The sequence below is a fragment of the Aptenodytes patagonicus genome, chromosome 2, assembly GCF_965638725.1.
Source record: "Aptenodytes patagonicus chromosome 2, bAptPat1.pri.cur, whole genome shotgun sequence".
NCBI classification, from domain to species: Eukaryota; Metazoa; Chordata; class Aves; order Sphenisciformes; family Spheniscidae; genus Aptenodytes; species Aptenodytes patagonicus.
Window position 1 is genome coordinate 108,105,659 of NC_134950.1, and position 23,603 is coordinate 108,129,261.

At 37.7% G+C, this 23,603-nt stretch overlaps 1 protein-coding gene across 9 annotated transcripts in view; it reads left to right on the top strand.

The window, feature by feature from the left end:
- Positions 1-23,603, top strand: part of TNS3 (tensin 3) — a 252,479-nt gene that overhangs the window by 135,974 nt on the left and 92,902 nt on the right. For 8 of the 9 annotated variants that reach the window (XM_076330716.1, XM_076330718.1, XM_076330719.1 and 5 more), the window contains 8 exons: positions 761-825; positions 3,853-3,936; positions 7,248-7,360; positions 8,524-8,584; positions 8,723-8,798; positions 13,816-13,945; positions 14,949-15,014; positions 17,743-17,847. In XM_076330716.1, coding sequence (XP_076186831.1) covers positions 761-825; positions 3,853-3,936; positions 7,248-7,360; positions 8,524-8,584; positions 8,723-8,798; positions 13,816-13,945; positions 14,949-15,014; positions 17,743-17,847 — 700 coding nt within the window. The remainder of the gene's footprint in view (positions 1-760; positions 826-3,852; positions 3,937-7,247; positions 7,361-8,523; positions 8,585-8,722; positions 8,799-13,815; positions 13,946-14,948; positions 15,015-17,742; positions 17,848-23,603) is intronic. The other variant, XM_076330717.1, reaches the window with a different exon arrangement.

Genomic DNA, 23,603 nt, shown 5'->3' on the forward strand with positions numbered 1-23,603 from the left:
CTGCAACCAGGAGAATGACCCATACATGGGACAAAATAAAAGGGGGCATTGTATTCCTAGGTATTTTATATTCAAATTGGTAATGCATATTGTTGATTAATGCCTTTCAGTAATGACTTTAAAGTTTCCAACCATGAAGATAGATACAACTATTTGTATCAGCTGAGAGACTGAAATTGTTTTGAAATCTGTGAGAATTACCGCTTGGTAAATTGTACTGAATTTATGTCATGTAAATTATTTAATAAAATTTTGGAACATTTTTTAAATTATCCATAGAAAAATAAGTAGTAGTTGTTAAAAATCTCAGGCGCTGGGGAGGTAAAAATGCCCAAACCTGTCGGAAACTCATATGCTTTCCAAAATAGGTATTTTATAGTATTTCATGCCAGAAATTGCAACATTGTCTAGACTTGTCTTGAATGATCACTGGAAAAAGTAATATAAAATTAGAATAGTTGATACAATGTTGCTACTACTGGTCAAGATTTTTTTTTTTTAAATAATTTCCTCTCAGTAAGACTTGACAGGCATGCACATAGAAATCCTACTTAGTGTTTATGTCACTTGTCAGCCAGCTTACATAGACAGACACGCTGCTGCCCATCATTGCCACCTTTCCAACAACACAGGAGATGCATGAGCAAAAGGACTCTCTGAATCTCCTGTCTTAAAGTTTTGTTTAGTATGGGTCTTAAATAAAATAATGCCCAATAATGTAATAAATTAAATAAGTTATCATTCCTTTTTCCTAATGCAGGGAGGAAAAGGAAGGATAGGCGTAGTCATATCATCATATATGCACTTCACCAATGTTTCTGCAAGGTAAGTTGTGAATAATGCATATTGTGTATTTTTTACAATTAAGGAAACATCAGAAAAAGATGCCTTTTAATTGTAGTACTGTTTGTCAGCTTACTGTTTGTCAGTTAAGGTTTGTCCAGTTTTCTTCTCAAAGAGTCTTGGAGCGTATCTTAAAACAGCCTGCTTTCATGAGAGAGTTTTCTTGTGGTCCTGCTTTTCAGCAGGAGGTTGGACTAGGTGACACCCTAAGGTCCCTTCTAATCTGAGATATTCAATGATTCTGTGGGAAAATTCTCTAACGGGTCTTTCGAGATGAATGAAGAAATGTGCAAGAAACCATTTTTATATAATGATACCATCTTTATTCTATTAAACCCATCTATTGGCCACATCCATCAAGTTGCCTCTTTTGAATCAGTGAGAAACTATTCCTGAAGTACTTAAGGAAAACAGTTATTAGAATCTGGAATCAATATTTGAATAGGGAATTCCTAGACACTGATCAAAGTACAGAATGCAGTTTAAGAAATAATCTAGACTTTATCGTGCAGTCAGTTCAAACAATAGGTGTCTGATTACTTGGTTTTAATTGTTTCTTTTAGAGTACTCAGATTACGAAATGTCAATTGACAGTTTATGTCAACAAAGATAAAATTTGATAAATGGTCTCAAAAAGATGAAATGTATTTTGTTTTGGGCTTTTTGTTTGGTTTTTAATCAAATTGTTTTCTCTTGGTCTCTTTTCTATATACATATATAAATGCATTAAAATAAAAATGCACTGTAAAGGCCATTGTTAAATCAAATTTAGTTCTGAATTCACACCAGTCTGTCAGTAATAGATTTGATTCAATACTGTAGTGGATGAATTCCTGAATCGGTATAGGCTGATGGCAAATTACTCATGGATTTCAGTAAAACCAGCATCTCAGAAAAATAATCTGTGTTCACTCTGGTAAGCCTGATCGACAGGTAATTGTAGACTAAGAAATTAAGTGCATTATACACACCAATATGTGCTGACAGAATAAAAATATTTATCTTCAAGTAGTAATTGGGACAGTGATTGCCACAATTTTATAATACTTTCTTGAGAAATATTGTGTATGACAAAATCTGTCAAGTGAGGATAGTACAGTACTGTGTTGTGATCTCAGTGTTGCATCTTTTCCTTAAAGGTGGTACCTGGCTATAAATACATTTTAGTAATGCCGTAACAGAACACCACCTGGTTGTGATTGTAAAGCCCAGCGATAAAAGGTGTCATCTTTTACCCTAAACAAATTCAGGATTCCTCCAGTGAGGTTTCAGGGGAGGAGTTAGTCTGGAAGCCCTCCTTTAAATTTCTGGATATTTGTCAGCTCCTATCCAAAACTTAACTTTTCTGTGTAAGAATGAGGTTGGGGAAGTTTCCCAGCTAGGATTTGTATATCCCTAGCATTATCAAGAGTCTTCAAAATGGTACATGGCAACCTCACAGAAGCAGAAATTACTGCAGGTGCTGCTGCTGAGGGTGCCAGCTGCTGTGTCAGAAATGGTACGTGGAAGACTTTGAGGATGTTCACGCTAAATAAAGTTCCTAATTGTCTGCAGACACATGCCAAAAAATCTATGCTTAGTGAAAAAGCCTTATGATGCAAAACCCTTTTGGCTATATGTTATAAATATCTGATTTTCTCATTTAGGGAAGGAATAATGTGCCGTCAAATTTAACGAGGGCAAACAGAGTTCTTTTGTAGTAGTTGGTAAACTGTTTTAACAAGTAAAGTACTAGCTAGCAGTCTTTGGCTAGTTACGAGTGGGTTGCCTAAATTCTGGGTGGTAGTGTGGTGAAGTTGTATGAAGATGTATGATGGGTTGGGTGAAGAAGAGAGGATCAAGGATATTTGAAGCACACACTATGTAGTCTTTAACATCCATGAAGAAAAGGCATGACTCTACAGCCTGATACAGCACCCCGTCAAGACAATTGGTAACTTCTGATTAATTTTTGGAAAAGGTATAAATTCAATTTTTAGCATGATATGCATATGTATACTTTGCACAGTTTTTTTACTTGGAACTCATTTAGGTTGAACCAGATGTGGAATTTAAAATTTGAGATTCCAGAGTCTAATTATTTTGAAACTTCTGCTTCTTTTATGTCCTGATGTTAATTAACTACATCTGTTGAGACACATTGTTTTTTTCTGATATAGATACAACAGAATCAGCATAGCATGTTACTTGGCATATGTGATTAACAGCATTCTTACTGATTTTTGGCACTTCTATTTCTTTTTTCTATACCCTCTTGCCTTCCTCCACACAGATGCAGAAGACCCACATCAGAGCCATTCCGGATAGAGAACGGAAGAAAATGTATTTTTCTGAATATGTTGCTCCTTAACTGTGTGTTTGAAGAGTTTGTGGTTGTCTGATGCAAAACATTTCTTTTTCAAAGATTGACACTTTTATTTTAAACATTCTCTTCCTTGGTGGCTCAGGGCACAGGAAACAAAAGACTGAATGAATTATTTGACTGCTTAAATGATCCTCTAGCCCGGCATCCTTTGCACCTCATGTACTGTACTACAGTCAGAGCTAGGCAGTGGTTTTCACCTCCATAATGTTGCTGTTGCTTTTTTAAAAAGAGAATAAATCTGTGTTTCGCAGAGAGAACTCCCCAGTGGCACTCTCAGGAAATTATGGCAAGTATCCTTCTTTTGCAGCCTGAGCTGCTTGGCTTTGCTAAAGTTTATTGCATTATAACTTTAACATATTCACGTTGGAAATATGCAGTCCAGTTAATTGAATAAGGCAGTAGGTGCTTTGCCTCAGGAAGGAAACTGCCTTAAGGTGTGGAATGAGAAGGTGACAGTGGAAAAAACATTCTTGTCTGACCTGTAAGTGCCAGAGTTGCTAGTTAGGTGCTTCTTTCTTTTCTTTTTCCTTCCTTTCCTTCTTTTTCCTTCCAAGTATTCTGGCATATTTCAAGCGGTAACCTGCTGAATTTCCAAGATAACCCTGAACTGGAATAACATGGTATCTGTGTCTCTGTTTTGACAGTGCTGATCAGGCTCTAGACAGATTTGCTATGAAGAAATTCTTTGATGATAAAGTTTCAGCTTTAATGCAGCCATCCCAAAGAAGGTATTTAATTTGTCTCTTAATTCATACCAATAAGAAATGTCGTTATCTTCTGCCCCCATTCCTTACTCCTTTTCCTGCTACATGAAGGCTATTTCCACAGGATCCTCCAGTGATTTCTGAACTCTCAGCACTTTATCTTATATTAATGTTCCTTGTTTGATGAGATCTCTTCTTCAGTTCCTGCACATAGCTCAAGATAGATAAGACCTTTTGTACCACGCTGTTATCTACATGTGTTCTTACTGTATTGTTTGTTAACAAAAAGAGATGTCACAATCTATTTTCTTGATTGCTCCAAGATAATAATAAACTCATTTTTCTGTGGCATAAATGATGTGTATGGAATGTGTGTTGATTAGTGTGCCGTAAAGATCCTATTACCACTTGTTTGGAGGATCTGCAGGTTATGTGTCTGCCCCATGTCCATGCTAGTAAATGTTTGTCAGAGCATGCATTATTCATTCTGTCTACATGGATGTCTTACCTTTTCAGTCTGTCTGCATGAATCAGGTTGAGTTAGGACTCAAAGTAAGCAGTTTGGAAAGTGAATAGTTCTGGGGTTCGTTATTTACCTCATTTTGACAAGAGGTAACGAAGGATTCAGTACCAAAAGAGATTGATATCCATCAGACAAGTAATTGTGATATAGGTGAATCTTCTTTTAGAAACATAAAATATCAGCTGGATTTGATTTAGTAATTACTGTTTGGTTTTGGTCTTAATCAGCACCTATACAGTAGGCTTTTTAGAAGTTGTTTAATGGATAAGGCTTTGCTAGTAATTAAACTAGAAAAATAAGTAGTAACGACAAGCATAAGGCATTTGGTTCTGTTAATCTCTAAATAAGAAAAACTTTTCCGTTACTTCTTGAACCCATTTGGTGACCTGCACAGCTCTTTTTCATTTGAAAAATAGTAACATAGCATTCCATTAGACTTGGAATAAACTTTTCATAACTAGAAGTTTACTGGCCTCTTTTTTTTTTTTTTCAATGCATATATGTGTATTTCATTTTAATAATAAGGATTTGAGAGTGGTGCCTACCAGATAGAGAAGTGTGAACTGTAAGAGTAAAAGGAAATAGATGTTCTTAATCTTCCCATCAAGAAGCCTTATGCAGCAGGCATATTTCCATGAGAGCCAGGGACCCTCACAGCAGCCTCTGTGAATTGTGCATCAGGGCAGTTTTTACAACCATGTTGACAGGAAGCTTCAGTAGCTACTAACTCGGGTGATCTGTACGAGAGCCCTAAAGCTAGAGATGAAATAGATGTAAATGGTGGTATCTAGCTTTCCTACTCTCTTCAAGGACACTTGCTTAATTCTTCTGGGGGGCAGGGAGGAAAGTCTCAGAGAAACTCAGTTCACCTCCTGACTGATGGAATTAGCATCTTTGCTCAGCAGTACAGAACTTGAGCTGCTCTTACCGTCTTCCAGACACGTGCACACACAGGTACTTTGGAGTGCCACTCCCCATGAGAACAGAGGAGGTTCTCCAAACCATTTGTCAGAACCATTCTCCTCCTGAACCTGGCCTTTCCTACCTTTGCCTGGCCTGGCAGTGGCTACTGATCCTATTGCAGAGAAAGGAAAACCAGCTCTGTAATATTTTTGGGTAATTTTATAATCCTTTTTGATCCCATTTTGATCAGTTAGTGGCTTGAATCACCTTTTTAATGTGCTTTTTCTCTGAAACCATTCTTGGATAATTAATTAGCAATGTCCTTGTTAAAATCCAGTTGATGTATAAACAGGTATAATTTAGGTGAATATCAAAATGACAAAATTTGAAAATATACCCATTATTTGTATTTTGAAACCTTTTCTCCGCTAAATTTTGTCTAGAAAAAAATAAATTGTGGCCATTAAGTGCATCAGTCCTGAAAATATCACTTAGCTGTTCCCCACTGCTAGTTGGATGCTGTAACAGTGGCAAGAAAAGCAACTATAGACCAGATGTCCTATTCTGAATCCATTCTGACAATATTTAAAATGGATACTTATTCTCAGATAAGCAGATGAAGGTTTGCCTGAATAAGAAGTGCAGATACAGACGCTTCATATTTAAAAATTTCTCATAAACCTTCAGGATAAGTCTTTGAACACGCTACTCAAAAATAACCAAAGTGCCTATAAGCATCTTAAATGCACTGCCTTGAGAAAGGTGTTCAAAAATTCAGTCAAATTTTGGAATAATTAAAAACAGGTAGTGGTAGAGAGAAAATATTCAGACTGAGAGGTCACTGACAAAGTGTTTTACCACACTGTTTTTTGTCACGTAGATGTGACAATTTGTAAATTTGTGCTTTTGATGTACCAAATATTTTCAGAAAGACTGAAGGAGGAAACCAAAAAGCAAAGTTGTCTTTTCTTAACATTTCAAAATAAAGTGAACTTTGCTAGGTGTCTATAAAATGAAACCTATTTTAAACCACCACAGCCCCCATTCTGGGGTAGTAAAGCTGTCATCATTGGGCAGGATATCTTTAGTCCTTGTGTTACCAGGAGCGTGCAGTAAGGGATCGGTTAGAGATCTGTGAGTAAAGGGGGAAAAAGAGGTGATTTTCTTTTTTCTGTACATTCCTGAGAGTGAAGTTAAATGAAGGTTGTGTCATGGGCATGGAAGAAAAAGGGACTCAAATCCAGTAGAAAAATTAAAGGAGACTGATTTCCCTTGGTTATTTAAGGAGATAGGAGGAATTTGTTTAACACACACTGCAGTGATGTTCACTTGCATGTACTTGCTCGTGAGCTTGTGACCAAACCAGGTATTAAATAGCAGAAATACAATGATTTTCACATTGCTATGGTAGTTTTCCTCTGTTTGGTGCTGAATGAGATCGCTTCTCATTTTCAAGATGTTATTTGCCTGCATTGGCCTTAATGCTAAGATTTCTGGCAAGGGTACTTCTTGCTCTTGTTTTAATGCAGTGTGCTTCACTGTAGATGGAATGGGACCCATGTCATGCTGCTGTGAAAGCCAATTGAGACCTTCAGTTGCAATTAGAAATGTATACCAAAATGTTTGACTTTACTATCTCTGCTAGTTCCTTTCTTATTTAGAGTATTGATGTAAATAACCAAAATGAAGACATCAACAATAGCAATGTAACAGCCATGCATTTAATAAAGTGGTAAATTAAACTGTCTTTTCGTGCTGTTTTGTGAAGATTATTCTTTTGGAGTTATGTGTAATATCACAATGCTATTCATTACCCATGGCCTAGAAATATTAATGTGTAAAGAATGTATTTCCCTGATATGATTGCATTACTGTTTTTATTGAATTCAGATACATTTTATATTTTTAGATATGTGCAGTTCTTAAGTGGCCTTCTATCTGGATCTGTGAAAATGAATGCAACCCCTCTTTTCCTGCACTATGTTATCCTTCATGGCATCCCAAGCTTCGATGCTGGGGGAGGTAAATTACCTAACTTTTCCTATCCAAGTGTAGGCTCAAAGTCTTGTTTTATTTTGGAGCTTTCTAGAAAGCCTGCATGAATCTCAAAGTAGAGTTCATGCTCCTTGCTAGCAGTCCAAATATTCCCAATAAAAGAACCAGGAGAAGAGAAATATCCTAAGAGTAAAAATTACAGCAGATGAAATAAAGTTCTTGTCCTTTGTTAAATGTTGATGCTATTCATGTCTGCCTAGTTTCTGAACAGTTGTGATACCATTCCCTGCAAAAGAGTTGAGAACCTGGTCAGGTTTCACAGTAATTTCCTCCTTGTTTAGGAAATAAACATAATCATAAGTATAATTTCTTTTCTGTTTTGAGATTGGATTTTCTGTAGAAAAACTATTTGGATATGGTGTGCTTCTAAGGTGGCCTGCTATAATAAGTGGCTTTAAAATTAAAATGCTAAACCAAGATACTGTGCTAGAGCATAGTAAAGGAGTATAACTCTGTATTTTTATCATCCGAGAGTTAAATAGCACCTGTCTTTTGAAATGTCATCAGCATGAATTTGCAATGCTTCCTTGTCATTGTGTTTAGTCTGGTTTTATTTCTAAAATACCTTGTCTTTATTCAAATAGTTATTGTTTGTTGTATTAAGAAAATTAAACAAAATATTTGATCTACAGTTTTGTTTCGAAACTTAACTTGTTTCGAAACAAAACTATAGATCAAATGTTTTGTTTAATTTTTAAAATGCTTTTTATTTTGTTTTGGGGTTTGGTTTTATTTTTTCTTGTTTTGTTTTGGCCATTCTCTTTCTTCCCTTAATAATTTTGTTTTCCTGCAGAAAAAGTGGGAAGGAAGGCAGACAGACATGTAATAAGGAGCAAAGAGTTCCCTCTTTCTTTCCTTATCGGAATCCTTTAAAATTCCCTCCTCCCCAATTCAGAACTAGTCTGAAGATTAGGAAAAAGTGACTTTTTCATAAAATACAATCAAATACTTTTTTTGGGGAAAAGGAATCTGTCAAAGCCAATTTTGCTTTGAAGGATATTTTGACAGTCAACTTTGTGCCACTTGTGTGCCACTTTGCTCAGTCTGCATGTGCATAAAGCTTCCTAGTTGTAATATTCAGATAAAGGAAAATAATTACAAAACAGTCTTTTCTGTTGACTTCTTTTCAGCTTGCCGGCCTTTTCTGAAGTTATACCAGGCTATGCAACCAGTTTATACATCTGGAATATAGTAAGTAGTAAGCATTTTCCTTTATGTTTGAATCCAGGTTTTATTTTTCATAATTGCTGAATTACATAGTCTTTTTTCTTTTTTTGTTTTTTGTTTCTTTAAACCACAAATTTTATTTTTCTTTTCTCTCCTGTTAAGTAGTGTAGGGCAAGAAAATCAAAGCCGAATCTGCATTGCTATAGACCCTGCCCAGCTTTTGAAGGGAGATATTATGGTAAGTTAATTGTATGGAATGAAAATCTAGTACTGTGCCATTTAGTTTACAGTCTCTGACCTGTTTTGCATTCTTGTAAAAAAATAAATTGAGCAAATGGTTGCAGACATACTACAAAATAGGTTATTAAGTTAATTTAGTCATCATCATTTATAGGAATCAAAATTCCTATAAAACTCAAACTAGAAGGTTTTTAGGAGCCAAAACAATTGCTCTCAGCAGTCCCATTTCATAGCATCACCAAGTGCAGTAAGGCCTGTTATAGTAATTGCTCTTTTCTTTATAAAAATTGCTTTGTGGAGTATTTGTAACTCGGCATTAAAATACCCTTGTCCTGTAACTTGGCAGGCAACGTGCACAATCGTGAAACTATATGCTGTAAAGAAAATACCTAACTAATTCTAAATCGTTTTGGGACTCAAAAAGGTGTTATACCAAATAAAAGCTTTCTGATTCTACAAGCACATGCAGTATTTAGAAAGCAATTTATATGCACTAATATAGTGCATATGATTCCCTGTGTGCAAAGCATAACTATAGTTGAATTGCAGCCCTATCATTTTAAATTTCTCTGCTTTCTCTCTTGCTTGTCATACACAGTTATGCACAGAGAAAGTAAAGATAGATAGTTCCCATGCCTTTCAATTTGTTAAACTAAGAGGACAGAAGAACATGTGTAATGAATGGTGGGGGGAACTATTGTCAGAAAGTATTCCTGGTCTATTGCTAGTAGGTTTCAGAATGTTTTTTTATTTTATGTACTACTTCGAGAAATGTGGACCTCAATGTAAGGGGTCCTTGGTATGAGAGTCGTCTTTTTTCCCCTTCTTTTATTCTTTCTTTTGAAATAATCTTTTTTATTATCCTTCCTCCTTCTCCCTTTCCTATTTCCCCTCCCCATTCAGTTTAGTATATTATTCTTCCTTTCTTTCACTGAAAAACAGAGAAAAAAATTTTAAATACACTGTTATAAATTGGTATATTCTGGAGGTTTGGGACAGTTTCAAATTCAGGAAGATTTGTTACTCGTCAGAGGATATTGATGGAGTGACCAAATCAGTGGACATGGGAAGGGCTACAGATGTCGTCTATCTGGACCTCTGTAAGGCCTTTGACACGGTCCCCCACAACATCCTTCTCTCTAAACTGGAGAGGTATGGATTTGATGGGTGGACTGTCCGGTGGGTGAGGAATTGGTTGGATGGTCACATCCAGAGGGTAGTGGTCAATGCCTCAATGTCCAGATGGAGGCTGGTGACGAGTGGTGTCCTGCAGGGGTCCGTATTGGGACCGGTACTGTTTAATATCTTCATCAATGACATAGACAGTGGGATCGAGTGCACCCTCAGCAAGTTTGCAGATGACACCAAGCTGAGTGGTGTGGTCGACATGCCAGAGGGACGGGATGCCATCCAGAGGGACCTGGACAAGCTCGAGAAGTGGGCCCGTATGAACCTCATGAGGTTTAACAAGGCCAAGTGCAAGGTCCTGCACCTGGGTTGGGGCAACCCCCCAGTATCAATACAGGCTGGGGGATGAAGGGATTGAGAGCAGCCCTGCAGAGAAGGACTTGGGGGTACTGGTGGATGAAAAGCTGGACATGAGCCAGCAATGTGTGCTTGCAGCCCAGAAGGCCAATCGTATCCTGGGCTGCATCAAAAGAAGTGTGGCCAGCAGGTCGAGGAGGTGATTCTGCCCCTCTGCTCTGCTCTGGGGAGACCCCACCTGGAGTACTGCGTCCAGCTCTGGAGCCCTCAGCATAAGAAAGACGCGGATCTGTTGGAGCAGGTCCAGAAGAGGGCCACGAAAATGATCAGGAGGATGGAACACCTCTCCTATGAAGACAGGCTGAGAGACTTGGGGTTGTTCAGCCTAGAGAAGAGAAGGCTCCAGGGAGACCTTATTGCAGCCTATCAGTACTTAAAGGGGGCTTATAAAAAAGATGGCGGCAAACTTTTGAGCAGGGCCTGTTGTGACAGGACAAGGGGGAATGGCTTTAAACTAAAGGGGGGTAGATATAGACTAGATATAAGGAAGAAATTTTTTATGCTGAGGGTGGTGAAACACTGGCACAGGTTGCCCAGAGAGGTGGTGGATGCCCCATCCCTGGAAACATTCCAGGTCAGGCTGGACGGGGCTCTGAGCAACCTGATCTAGTTGAAGATGTCGCTGCCCACGGCAGGGGGGTTGGACTAGATGACCTTTAGAAGTCCCTTCCAATCCAAGCTATTCTATGATTCTATGACTGTTGTTGCCTAAGGAAATGGAATAGATCACAAAAGAAATTGGTCTGAGACAAATTCAGTATCTCTCAAATATGTGTTTAAAATGAAAAATGAGCATATAGCTTTTCAGTAATGCTTGCATCATTTTAAAAGAGATCAACTTCATTAATTCCATGCTATTATTGGAGGTAATTCTTCTGAGCAAGCCAGTGTCTTATTCAGCATGGTAGTATTTCCTAAACAAAGACTTCACTTCAGTTTTGAATATTTTTTAACTATGTCTAAACAAAAACATCCGTGGTTTCAGGAAAAAGGAAAATCTGTAGGATGCTCAGCCTCCAACTCCAAAAGGTTTAACCACTTGAAGTGCATGGGTTTAAAAAAAAGACGACTTGCTTGTCTTAGGTTTAGAGAATTTGTTACCACAATGTAAATAGTATGTGGTGATACAGCACAACCACAGCTGTTGAAAAGCTGCACTGACATCTGTAAATGCATATAGGTATTTCCCAGCATATTATAGTGGCTTGCATTAATTCTTGAATGTGGCATCAGAAGGTAGTGGAGTCAGAATTCAGTTACGCTTAGATTTCATTGAAAGCTTATTATGTATATTGAGCACTAGAAGATGTTTTCAGTATCCTGGGTATAGATGTACACTGTTACTGATTGTAAGAAAGGCCAGATTTTCATAAACAATTGCAGTTCTGTACAAGTAAGTTGTTTAGGATATGCTAAGTGAAAATTATTCAAGGCTGTTACTTTGAATTAGAAAGTAGAAAGCAGGAACTACATAGTTCTCTGAACTGACCCCGATTCAGCATTTTTGTAAACACAATTATGCAAAAGACAGTAGATTCTGAGTAAATCCAGCAAGTGTGCGAAGCCAAAACTCTTGACAAGTTAGAGGATAAAATCTATTGTTCAGGTATTTAGTCATCTGCATCTTCAGAAACTCTCATGTATGATCCACATGTAAAAATAATGTGATTGTTTAAACAGCTAAAGAAGATAATGTTTTAACACAAAATTGTGGAGGAATGTGCATAAACTTAAAGAAGCTCTTAAGTCTTTTCAAGCTTCTTTTTGCTCACATAATATAATTGAATAGAATTATCGTAGTTACTCAGTTACTTTCAGGCTGATGATACATTTTGGAGCAGGTTAGTTCTAATATCTCTTATCAGGGGCTTGCTTAATCCCCTTTCTGTCCATTTTTCACTTCTGGGCAAACTTGCAGTTTTCATCCTTTATGATGGTGTTTTGCCTTTACATAGAGTTGCTGGGCTTAGTGGAGAATGAGCGTTTATTTATTCTTGAATCAAGCAGTCTAACTGTTTCTCCTACCTTATATTTCGGTAATTTAAGGGACTGACTTACGGCCGTGGTTCTAGCAAAATGGTGCTGGTAGTTGTGTTGGACTAAAAGGAAATAGATCCCTTCAACAGGTAGGGGTTTGTACGCTATGTTAATTTTAGTGGGTGTAAAGCACTGTTTAAAATAAGAAGGAAATACTATTTTACCTGGTATTACCACTATGCTGTAGGGGATTCGCTTTTAAAAAACAAACAACCCCACATCCTTACTTTCAGATAAAATAATGCTTACTTGTGTAGAGCATCTCCCAGCCTTTATAAAGGGTTAGGAATATGTGGTTTGCGTAGAGAATACCTGAAAAAAACCCCATCTCTGGTATATGGGCTGAAATATTTCAGAAGTTGTCCTATGTGCCATGTATATGGTCAGTGCTGATTAACTTCTGAAATTTAAGGCGTCATGGAGTTACTATAATGAAGGGTAGAGAGCAACAGCTTATGTTGGATTTTTCAAATCCTGTAGCGAGAAGAATTTCGTAACTATGTTTTAATCCCAACTTCCAGAAGCATCCCTCTTAAACCCCTACATCTTTCTTGTATTACTTCAGTTTGAATAACTGTTTGCTCTTCAGTTATTCAGTATTTTCTGTCTAGAACACTTTTCTCAGTCTGCCTTAAAAAAACGTGATTTTTGTTGTCATTTTAATACATTTCAGTAACATCTTTATCGTAAAATCCTGATATCGTCAGGATAATATCACAAAATTTTCAGTCCTGTGACTAAGGTTAGCAAAATTTTTATGTATTCCTGTGAGAATGATGAGTGGCTTTGTATTACAGTTGACTCAGAGAATTAGTAGGTAAAATATCCATAGGTCTAGTCTAAGGGAAGGTGGTGTTAGAGAGTGGGTGTATTGTGTTCACCTTTAGCTGCTGAAAATCATACTAGATGTTATTTTTAGAGAGTTCTGTGTTGTTCTAGCCAAGGTGTCAAAACTACTACCAACTTCCCATAGTAAAATAAAACAAGGTCCTATCATCACTAGGTTTTTAAAAAGTCCTAAAATAGATGTAATCAGCTTGCGGGCTTGCTTCTAAAAACTCTGCATATTCTTCAGTTATTTTGAAATGGGTGTGCTATAATTCAGTTTTACATTAATTTGGTACTATGAAGAAGTATGGATACAAGTCAGCATTCCAACATTGTACTGACAAATGTTGTGATTCTGAATCATAGTCTACTGATTGGTGACTGATAGTGATGAAAATAGTAATTAGTATTTTTACACATCCAGAACTATCTTGCCTTGGGCCTGTATAATTTTAAAGGATTGAATAATGCATCCCCTGCTTGTTACAACATCAGAGGTGTCTGCAGTAAATTGCGCTGTGGCTGCTTTACTTAGCAACTAATGCATATGCACACGTTTGTTCAGATGCATAAGAAATTACTTCCCGACATGTTTTTCTCTCTAGCTGAAGTGTTATCACAAAAAATACCGGTCAGCTACTCGTGATGTGGTTTTTCGCCTTCAGTTTCACACTGGAGCTATTCAAGGACATGGCCTGGTGTTTGGCAAAGAGGATTTGGACAATGCCAACAAAGGTACTTGCCTTCTGTGGTTAGTTGGATGCGTATGTGTGCGGGGGTGCATGTGTGTGCCTGTGCATGTGATGATCATCTTCAGGACCTGTTTTCAAAAGGATTCTTTTTTTTTTTTTTCCCATCCCTATTTTTAGGGAAAGGGAGACTGCTTTCTATTAGTTAACTCATAGCACATAACACAGGTAAACCCCCAATGAGAAGAAAAGCTCTTCAAGTGAGTTAACTTGTCAAAATAATTCAGATACTCCTATATAGGCCGTATTGCCTCCTCTCACATTTGTAAAAACAACAGACATTTGTTTAAAATGGTGACTCTGTTAGTCACCATTACAGGAAATAAGATGAGCTAAGCCGATCCCTTTTTTGGCTGATGAAAACAGTCACAAAGTCTGATACTGTGTTTGTGACCTAGTCTGCTTGAGTATGGAGATCTTTTAATATGCTTCAGAATATCAAAAAATGGAGGCAAAGTTTTCAGATATATTTGAAAACGTGTTGTGCTAGTCTCTGTATTTTCCAAATTACTACTTCAGTTTTATTTTTATGCTTATATGAAGGACTGTAACTCCCTCACCCTATGTAACTAGCAAACTAAAATCAAACATATTTTCCTGCAACATATGGCTACACAAAACTTTTGTGGTCAAGTATTGCAGTTTAGCCAATATAAAGAACAATTTTAGTTTGCTCCTGGGTGTGTTTTCCTTTAAAAGCCAAAGCCAGCCATGTCTGTCTAAAGAGAGGTTTGGGAACTGTACATCTCTTCTGCTTTTGACTGTTCTTGGAAGTAAACAGAACTCCAGCTGACACTTCGTGGTCTTTTCTGGAGAATGTGTGGGGCAAAGAATGTGGCTCTTACAGAAGCAAATCGCTAAACTGCAAGTGAGAAGGGAAGAGTGACGAGGGTACGTGTATTAATAGCTGTAGAGAATCCTGATTTCTGAGTGCCTTGGAACTGCTTTCCTGGGAGATAGCTTGCTGAAATACTATCCTTTGTTTTCAGATGACCGTTTCCCTGATTACGGCAAAGTGGAATTAGTGTTTTCAGGAACTCCAGAGAAAATTCAAGGTGAGTATACAGAAGAAAAAAATATGCTTAGTTTGAAAATAAACCACATTGAAATGTACATTTTTAAAAAAAATCCTTTTTTCCTCTTCTCTTCTACTTTTCTTGTAGAAGATCTGAAATTCAACTTTACTGTTAAAATACGTAATATAGTTACTGGTTTAAATTTGAAAAAAATTAATGAAGACTCTGCATTTACATCAGTATAGGAGTGATCAGATTTTGTTTTAAGACTGTACCAGAACAGTTGCTGATGACTAGTAGAAAACATTTGTATATCTGTGTAAAACAAGTGTAGTATAGGTAGTCTGGCCTGGCATAAGTGACAGCAGTGGCCTATCCCATAACCTTTTCTGGATGTTGTCATAACTGATTATGTTTGCAGTGGTGGAGTTTGGACTGTCTTCAGTTTAGCATAAAGAGATACAGCTATAGTTTTGTTGGAAATGCTTCTGCTCTGAAGTTGGCTTGTAGGGTATATCCTGTATGCCTCCAGAATTCTATTGTAATATGTCTAAGATCATAGATAATTACGACCTGCACTAAGAACTTAAGGTCATGCTTTATATTGCAGTTTAATTCTGTTAATGGATGTGTTCTGACTCATTTTATGGTGTCCCAAAAAGAATGGATTCTGCCTGAGACTGAATGAAAACCAAATATTCTTAACTGTCTCATACATATTCCATTCAGTGTCCTGTGAATTGCATGTTTTCCTTTTCTTTTTTTTTCCACCAGTTTGATCACTTAGAAACTTGTAGTACCAGCCAGTAAGAAGTTGGATTCTGTCCAGGTGAACACGAAGATCTCACTTAGCCTGTTGGAAAGCCGTATAAGAAAAACAGTTTTATAAATAAATTTGTCCAGCTTGTTCTAAACATTTCTGGATAGTAAATGCTTGAAGAGAGGCTAGCTGAAGTGTCTGAAAAAGGATCAAAATTTTTTCAAATCTCCCTTCTTTAGATGGCAAATAAGAGGTGTGGTTTTTAGCAGGCTCCAAGTTGTTGGAAAGTAAGGTTCTAACTAATTGGAAATTTGTATTCCAGTTGCTATCTAAGGGATTAACTGGCTAGGAAGAAGAGTTCACTTTTAAATATTTATTTACAATTTCTGCAGAATGACTTTTCCACATCTGAAAATATTATAGAATCATAGAATAACTGCAGGGTATCTCTAGTCCATCCTCCTGCTGAAAGCAGGGTCATCTGTGAGATGGGACCAGGTTGCCCAGAGCTTTGTACAGTCAAATCTTGAAAACCTCCAAGGATGGAGACTTCACAGCCTCAATGGGTGGACTGTTCCAATGTCTGACTGTCCTCACAGTGGATTTATTTTTTCCTTCTATTGACTCTAAACTTCTCTAGATTGAATTTATGCCTGTTCCTTGTTGTCCTTCCACTTGGCTCTGTCTCCTCCATGGCCTCTGGGGGGCTGCTGTCAGGTCCCCCCCAAGACCATCTCATCTCCAGACTGAAGAAGCCCTGGTCCCTCAGCCTTTCCTCACAGGGCAAGTCCTTCAGTCCTGACCACCCTGGTCACACTCCCCTGAACTTGCTTCATTTTATTCATATCTTTCTTGTATTGTGTAGCTCGAAACTGGACACAGTATTCTAGAAAATAACTGATTGTGATACAGTTTTTAAGAAAGAATGCACTTGCCAAGAAGATGAGACACCTAAATATTTAGGTAACAAACTTCATAAAACTGTCTTGTGACAAACGTCATCACAGAAACTCTCTACAGATGGCTTTTTTCTGCCTGCATATAAAGGTACAGGACCATAGCATTCTTGTCCTTCTAATTTTAACTATCCTTGTTTTGAAAGTCACAGCATATGCATTAACACTTTGCTGCTTTAGAACAATTTATAATAGGACTTGCTTCTCCAGACACAGCCAAAGAGTTGATAACTGAGGATTTCTTTGTTCCCTAATTGAGATAGAGGAGCAAAGGCAGAAAGCTGATTTGATTTCTATCAGTGTCAAAGCCAAGTCCAAGGTCATGAGTTCTTGATGCCTGTGCTTTGCTTTTGAATCACTGGACCACACCTAAATTCCTCACGGTATACATTTAAAAGCTGAATATTACCTTATGCCTCGTTAAGGGCACAAAAACATGGTTACTGCTGAAAATTCCAGGTATGTTTGGCAGAGCGTACTTAGGCGTGGCCAAACACATTGAAGGCAAGCCGCCCCATCTCAGATTCTGCCGGAGAATGGGTGAAACAGCATAGTTGGCACCTTAGGGGAGCTGGGAGGGACACGGAGTAGCAGTTTTCAGCTCTCCCTGTTCATCTTTAGTGGTAAGTTGTTTAGAATGATAATCTCTAACAGTCTTATTTTATCATTCCTTTAGTACCATCTCTTTATAGATACTTGTGGTTTCATTCTGAAAAGCTATTTGTTTTATCGTGCCTGCCTATAGGGCTGGGTGGATCATCTGTGTTAGTCGTGTTTAGGGGCTGATCCAAGTTATCAGAGCTATATCATAATCAAGAAGCTCAAGATAAAATTCTCTGCTTGTACCTTCTGTAATGAAACATAAAACTAAGCTTTTTTTAGCTGGTTTAGATAACCTTTCTTGCCCTATTGCTGCTTCTTACATTTCAGAATATGGTATTGCAGTTTGGGGAGCAAACTTCTGTCAGAAGGCCACATACATATGTGCGTATATATCATTACGAATGTGGCTATGATAATTTTTGGTCTCAAACAGATGTTTATTTTTTAGGATGTGAACACCTTCAGAATGACCATGGAGTGATAGTTGATTACAATACCTCAGACCCACTGATACGCTGGGATTCCTATGAAAATATGAGCCCTGATGGGGAAGGTGAGTAATTCGGTCACATGAGACCAAGGCAAAACCTTTTGCAACTGTGCCAGAGCGTTTGAAAGGGAGGAAGGAGAGCTCGTTTGCTTGAACCTAATGCCACTTCACTGATGTGTTAAGTAGCTGTCTACCCTTCCCTATTTAGCTTTAGTGGCTCTAATGGAAAGAAAGCTGTAGTAGATGTTTAAGAGAGATTCTTGTTAATGCACTGAATTGGACTGAGACACAACTGGTTGATATGAGTTACTTTATTATTTGTAAATTTGCTTAAAAATTTTTTTTTGTTCTAAAGCTTCTAGTTGGAATCCTAATATAAAGCTTCTAGTTGGAATCCTAATACAGAATTTTAAGAACAACAAAATGATGTGGTGAGTTTGTAGCCTTCAGTACTTACCATGTTATCTGGAGTGTTGCTTGAGGTGCTCTAGGCTGTAAAGTTACTGATAAACAAACAGCAAAAGATATGCATATTTGCATATTTCCCCTCATAAATTTACCTGTTTCCGAATTGCCCTTTTATTTCTTAGATTTTTCTTCTGTAATCTGCTGATACATGCAGAAGATGAAAGCCTCCAGTAGCTGCCTTCAGATTCTGACTCCAGTGTGGATGCTTTCCTGATGCTTTGCTTGAGTGAATGTTGTGCTTTTAATGGATATAGTTTTCCAGTAAGGACTCAGAATGTCACACCTGTGTCTGCACACCTCAGTGCACATGCAAGCCTGACATTGTTGCAAGTAAAAACATGAGAGAAGGTATTGAATGGATGCCAAAGTTCTTGTTTTTAGAGCTCTCCTGTTATGAAATGAGAGAGAAGTAAAGCTAGGATACTTAATTAGCCACTCTCTAGGCTCAGTTTCCATTGATTTTTATAATGTGAATTCAGCATTGACCATCTAATGACTACATCGGTTAGGGTTTTAGGGGCAGAGGCATACTGGGAGCTTGACTTTTTTCCACTGCATCACTCTTGTACAGGAGTATTTCCTAATCCACAGCAGACTCCAATCTGCAGAAAACTAGGGGAAAATAGAGGGTGGGAAGAGAACGGTCATTTGGCACCGTTACATGGGGCAGGTAGAGCACTCCGTAGGGAGTCATCAGAGGTTGGATAAGACTGTGCAGTGTCTTTGAGAAGGAGTAACATCAGAGGGACTGAATCTTGGCTGAAGAAGATGTCTCAATTTCTACCCAGGATGTTTCCATATCATTTGCTTCCTTCTTTTTTCCCCCCCATCCTTTTCCCCCTCCTTTGTGTATACATAGCCCTCAGCAAGCAATGCATTGATGTCAAATATCTTTTTAATTGCTAAGATTGATTGGATAGATGGATTTGACCTTCCCATCCTCATGCATTGCCTTGTAGGTAACTACATCAGTACAGGAAATTGAAAGCAGAGATAAATGTGTAGGCAGCACACTGTTGGAAGATACAGAACTGTATGCTGCTCAAGTCTTGTAGAAGACTTGATCACAGACCATTCACAAGTACAACTAGCTTGTTTTCCTGATGTTCAGAAGTCATACATGCCACTTAATAGGCTTTTATGTGTAATTTGTGTGCATGATATATTTTTAATTACCTGAGATAAAACATAAATATGATGTGTTAGCAGAGATATTGAGAAGTTTATTGTGCATCTGCAGAGAAATCACTAGACTTGAAGCTAGAGGATATACCATAAGAACATGAGATGTATCCAGATACTCTTTTCTCAACCAAACATTTAGGAGGCAGGGTGTTACCCTGTGATGCTCACAACTGAATTGCAGGCAGAGCATTTGTCTCTGCATAGGCTGGGCAAAAGATCAGGAGGGGCTAAAGCACATACACAGGGGACAGCTAGATTTTTCTTTTAAGGATGAGATCTGTACTCAACACAAAGGTAAGCTTAGTCTGCTGCTTGAGGTAAACATAGTTTGCTTTGGTCATCTTTTACATAGGATTTATAAACACCAGGACAGACTTCTCTTATGGTTTGTTGCAGCGATTCAATATCGTGCTTTTGCATTAAAAAGATGTATTAAGTCCTAGTTTTCACCACAGGTGAGAGACCACTAAGAGGAGATGCTGATTTCGCATCCAGAAAGTGAGCAAAGTACCTTAGAGTCTGAAGCCTTTAGCTACAATCCTGAAGGCAGAGAGAGAATCTTTTCAGAAAAGATTAAGGTACAAGATGTGGTGCATTTGAAAGGCTACATAACAGTGGCGGTATGTTTAAGATGCAGAGAAGTCTCATACAGAGTGCCTGTTTCAGATCTACTCCATATTAAGTTAAACACCTAGCCTTATGTAGGAACTGGTCTTCACAGTTTTACTTGTACCTGTTTTCCCACAGGAATTTCAATAGGAATAATGAGATGTGATTGTGACAGATGATTCCTGTATTACAGTTATACACCTTTTTGTTCATTTCAAAAATGTGTGTCTATGAAATTCCAGATCAAGGTGGCCAGGAAGGCTACAGCAGAGCTTTGTGAAATGAACAGGATTTGCTTTGTAGGTATACGTGTGTGGAGTGGCTATTTCCAAGCTGATATGTTAAAATGGAAAATTAGAAGTGAATAAGAAAGCAGTATTTCTCTTTTGAAATCCTACACCGATTTGGCCTTGTTACCAAAAGAACAAAAGATGAAAGGACATGATAAAAGATAAATGTACCCTAAGTATCTTGGTTTGTTGGCATGATACAGTATTGCAGACAGAAGCAATTGCCTTTTAAATGATCTTGAACCCTTTGATGATAATAAGGTTGTGTACATTTGTGTTGAATATAGCCAGGCTTTGGAGAGCTCGTTCTCTGGATTTAGTTCCTTGTCCCTCACTCTTAGCAGTATAGGAATTTTGACAATTGGAAAACAATAAATGATTTTAATTTCTTCTCATAAATACTGTTTCTCTTCAGATCCCTTGGGAAGTGTCTCTTGTATATTGCACTAATGGTCCTCCATAATAGACTGAAGATTTTACTAAGTTTGTAATTCTAGGTTTGTATCAGATTTCCTCCTCCTCGAGCAATGCATTAGCACAGAGACTTCTGATATGCTGATTTAAAAGTATGCTGTCAAATGTAGGATTTGGAACTACAAGAATCAGGTGATCTTCCTACTGCCATGTAGAAATCTGAGATAGTTGCCATTGGTTTTCTTGTGGTTTTAAAGTCATGGTACTTATCAAGTCTTCTGCGTGTTTTGTGGGCAGGAAGGAACAGAAATGACTTTTGATCTTTCTGAGTACTTTTTTTTTTTTTCTTTCTTTCTTTCCCTTAAGGCATCACTTACCATACAATAGATGTGTATGGATTTACAAAAGGTTGCTCATTTGCTGCAAAATAGCAAGTTGATCACAAAGATATACCAGCTGTGGCCACAAATGAGTCATATCTTCTTTTATGTCAAGAGATTTAAATGTGTCCCAATTGCTCTTGATAATCATATTTTCATAACTTGGATAACCTCACATACTTTCAGTCGCACTTCACTGTCTGTCTTCCTTTTGATTACTAAGGTCATATGTGTCTCCTTTTTATTTAGACTGATTTGGGGATTGGGATTGTTCATGATAATATTTTGGGAGTAGTTTGAAGTGAAGTGATGGACTAAACTAATATGGGCTTAGTAGCTATTGTTATCATTAAAAACCAGTAATTGTGGCATTTGGGGCAGGGAGAGGCGGAGTAGTGATAAATGAGGATGAAGTATTTTCTATGGGAACAGAAAGTTGAAAGAAACAAGTAATCCCTTCCCACTCCCTGAAAAACTTTTCATATGCTTTATACTTACTAATCTCTCTCTCTTTCTCTCTCTCTCTCTCTCTCTCTCTCAAATACCAAATGGCAACTAGTTTTGAAAAAAGCTTCCCCCTGACTAGAGAGAAGAGGTAAATGGGAATGGTTTGACTTGTCTTTTGTTGAGGTGTTGGGGGTTTTTTTTTTGGTGTTGTGTTTGTTTTTTTTTTTTGTTCTCAGTGATAATTTTCAGGATTATTACTTGGCATAGTGAGTAAGAGATACTATTGTTAAAACAAACACTTCCCTCCTGCTGAAAATGCAAGTCTCCTTTTGGATAGGAACCATCACTTTGTGTGGAACCCACTGGCAGATCCTGGTACAAGCCTGGGCTCTGAGGTGTTCTGAAAATAAAATCAGAGATACTAAAATAAAAATTAAATGTATTGCCAAAGAGCAGAAACTCGTTTTGATAGAGAAGGTGAGTAATTGGAAGAAAAGATGACTGCTGCTGTTCCTTTTGCACTGTCTATGACTGCTTTATCTCAGGTTTATTCTAAGTATCCTGATAGCACACCAAGACACTTCTGATACGCTGATTCCACCATCCCTGGAGGTATTTAAAGACGTGTAGATGAGGCGCTTAGGGACATGGTTTAGCAGGCGTGGTGGTGTTGGGTTGACGGTTGGACTCGATGATCTTAGAGGTCTTTTCCAACCTCAATGATTCTATGATTCTATGATTATTTTAGAGAGAGAATGAATCTACCGTGAAGGAACAACTCTGTCTTAAGACAATGACTGTGGGATGTGTGTGACCAGGATGCTATACTGCCATTTGTGTGTGCAGCATTCAGTTAGTTGAGATACAGGATTGTTTTGTTTTGTTTTTTTTAATAAAGAAAACTGGTAAGCATCAAAGGTTATAGTTGGCCAAAATAGTATTTGTTTTAGTTTGACTGAACTCAGTGGATTGGCAACAGAAATGCACCTGGTTCTTGTTCAGTGTTGCATTTTAAGACATTTCACTTATTTTAACAACCGCTAAATCCCTCCGAACTATTTTGTCTGCCAGCTCTACAATCTGTGGAAAGAAAAGAACATGTGCACATGTTAGAAATTGCTTAAAATGACAAGAGAAGGACTTTCAGCAAGTCTTTACAAGGCAGGAACTTAAGTATCTTTCTTAACAGAACCTTGCTGTTTGTTTCCTAGCAAAGCGGGTTTGCTTGCTTAACAGTGTTTGATAACTAGAAAAGAAACAACTTTGGAAACAAAAGAATGTTTTTAATTCAAGCCAAATAGGGTAGGGCTGAGTGAATCCAAATTCCTATATCTTGAGAGTGTTGCTTTACAAATTTTCTAGCCTTTTGTAACTGTAATCAACACCAATTAGTCAAAAATTGCCAAATATGTATAAACTGGTTTGCTCCTGCTCTTTTTCGTTTCATGAAGGAAAGTATCTGAGAAGTGTCTCCAGGTAGGCAATAACCAACATTCTGGTATGCACCCATGTCATGTGATTAGATGGGATGTTTGACTTTTATTGAAATTTTTTCTCCTCTTCAACCCAAAGTAAATAGCTATTCAATAGGGAGGTGCCCTCTAATGTAGTTAAACACTTGTTTCCCCAGAGGGCCCCTTCAGTATTGCAAAACTCAAGGGCTGAGGCAAAACTGCTTGGCTTTGGTACCCTAACAGGAATGCAGATGTCTACCAAAGAAAACAGCAGGTTTGATGCCATTTCTGGTGAGTGAAGCTGAAGGATAAATTGGTAGTGAATAAATGGTAATTCCAGCTTTTAGTCACCAGCTGGATGCAGTATTCTTTGAGACAAAGAGAGATTTGTTAGAAGGTAGGGATGAAAAGGTGTCCTGCAACAATTTCCCTCTTTCTATTTGACAGTGAAAATAGAAACATCTATAGAAAGTGGAGACATTTACCCTATAAAATGCTGCCAGCTTGAAACAGTATCTGAAATGCCTTGGAATGTCTGTCTTTAATTGATTTTCTCTGAAGAAACTTACGTC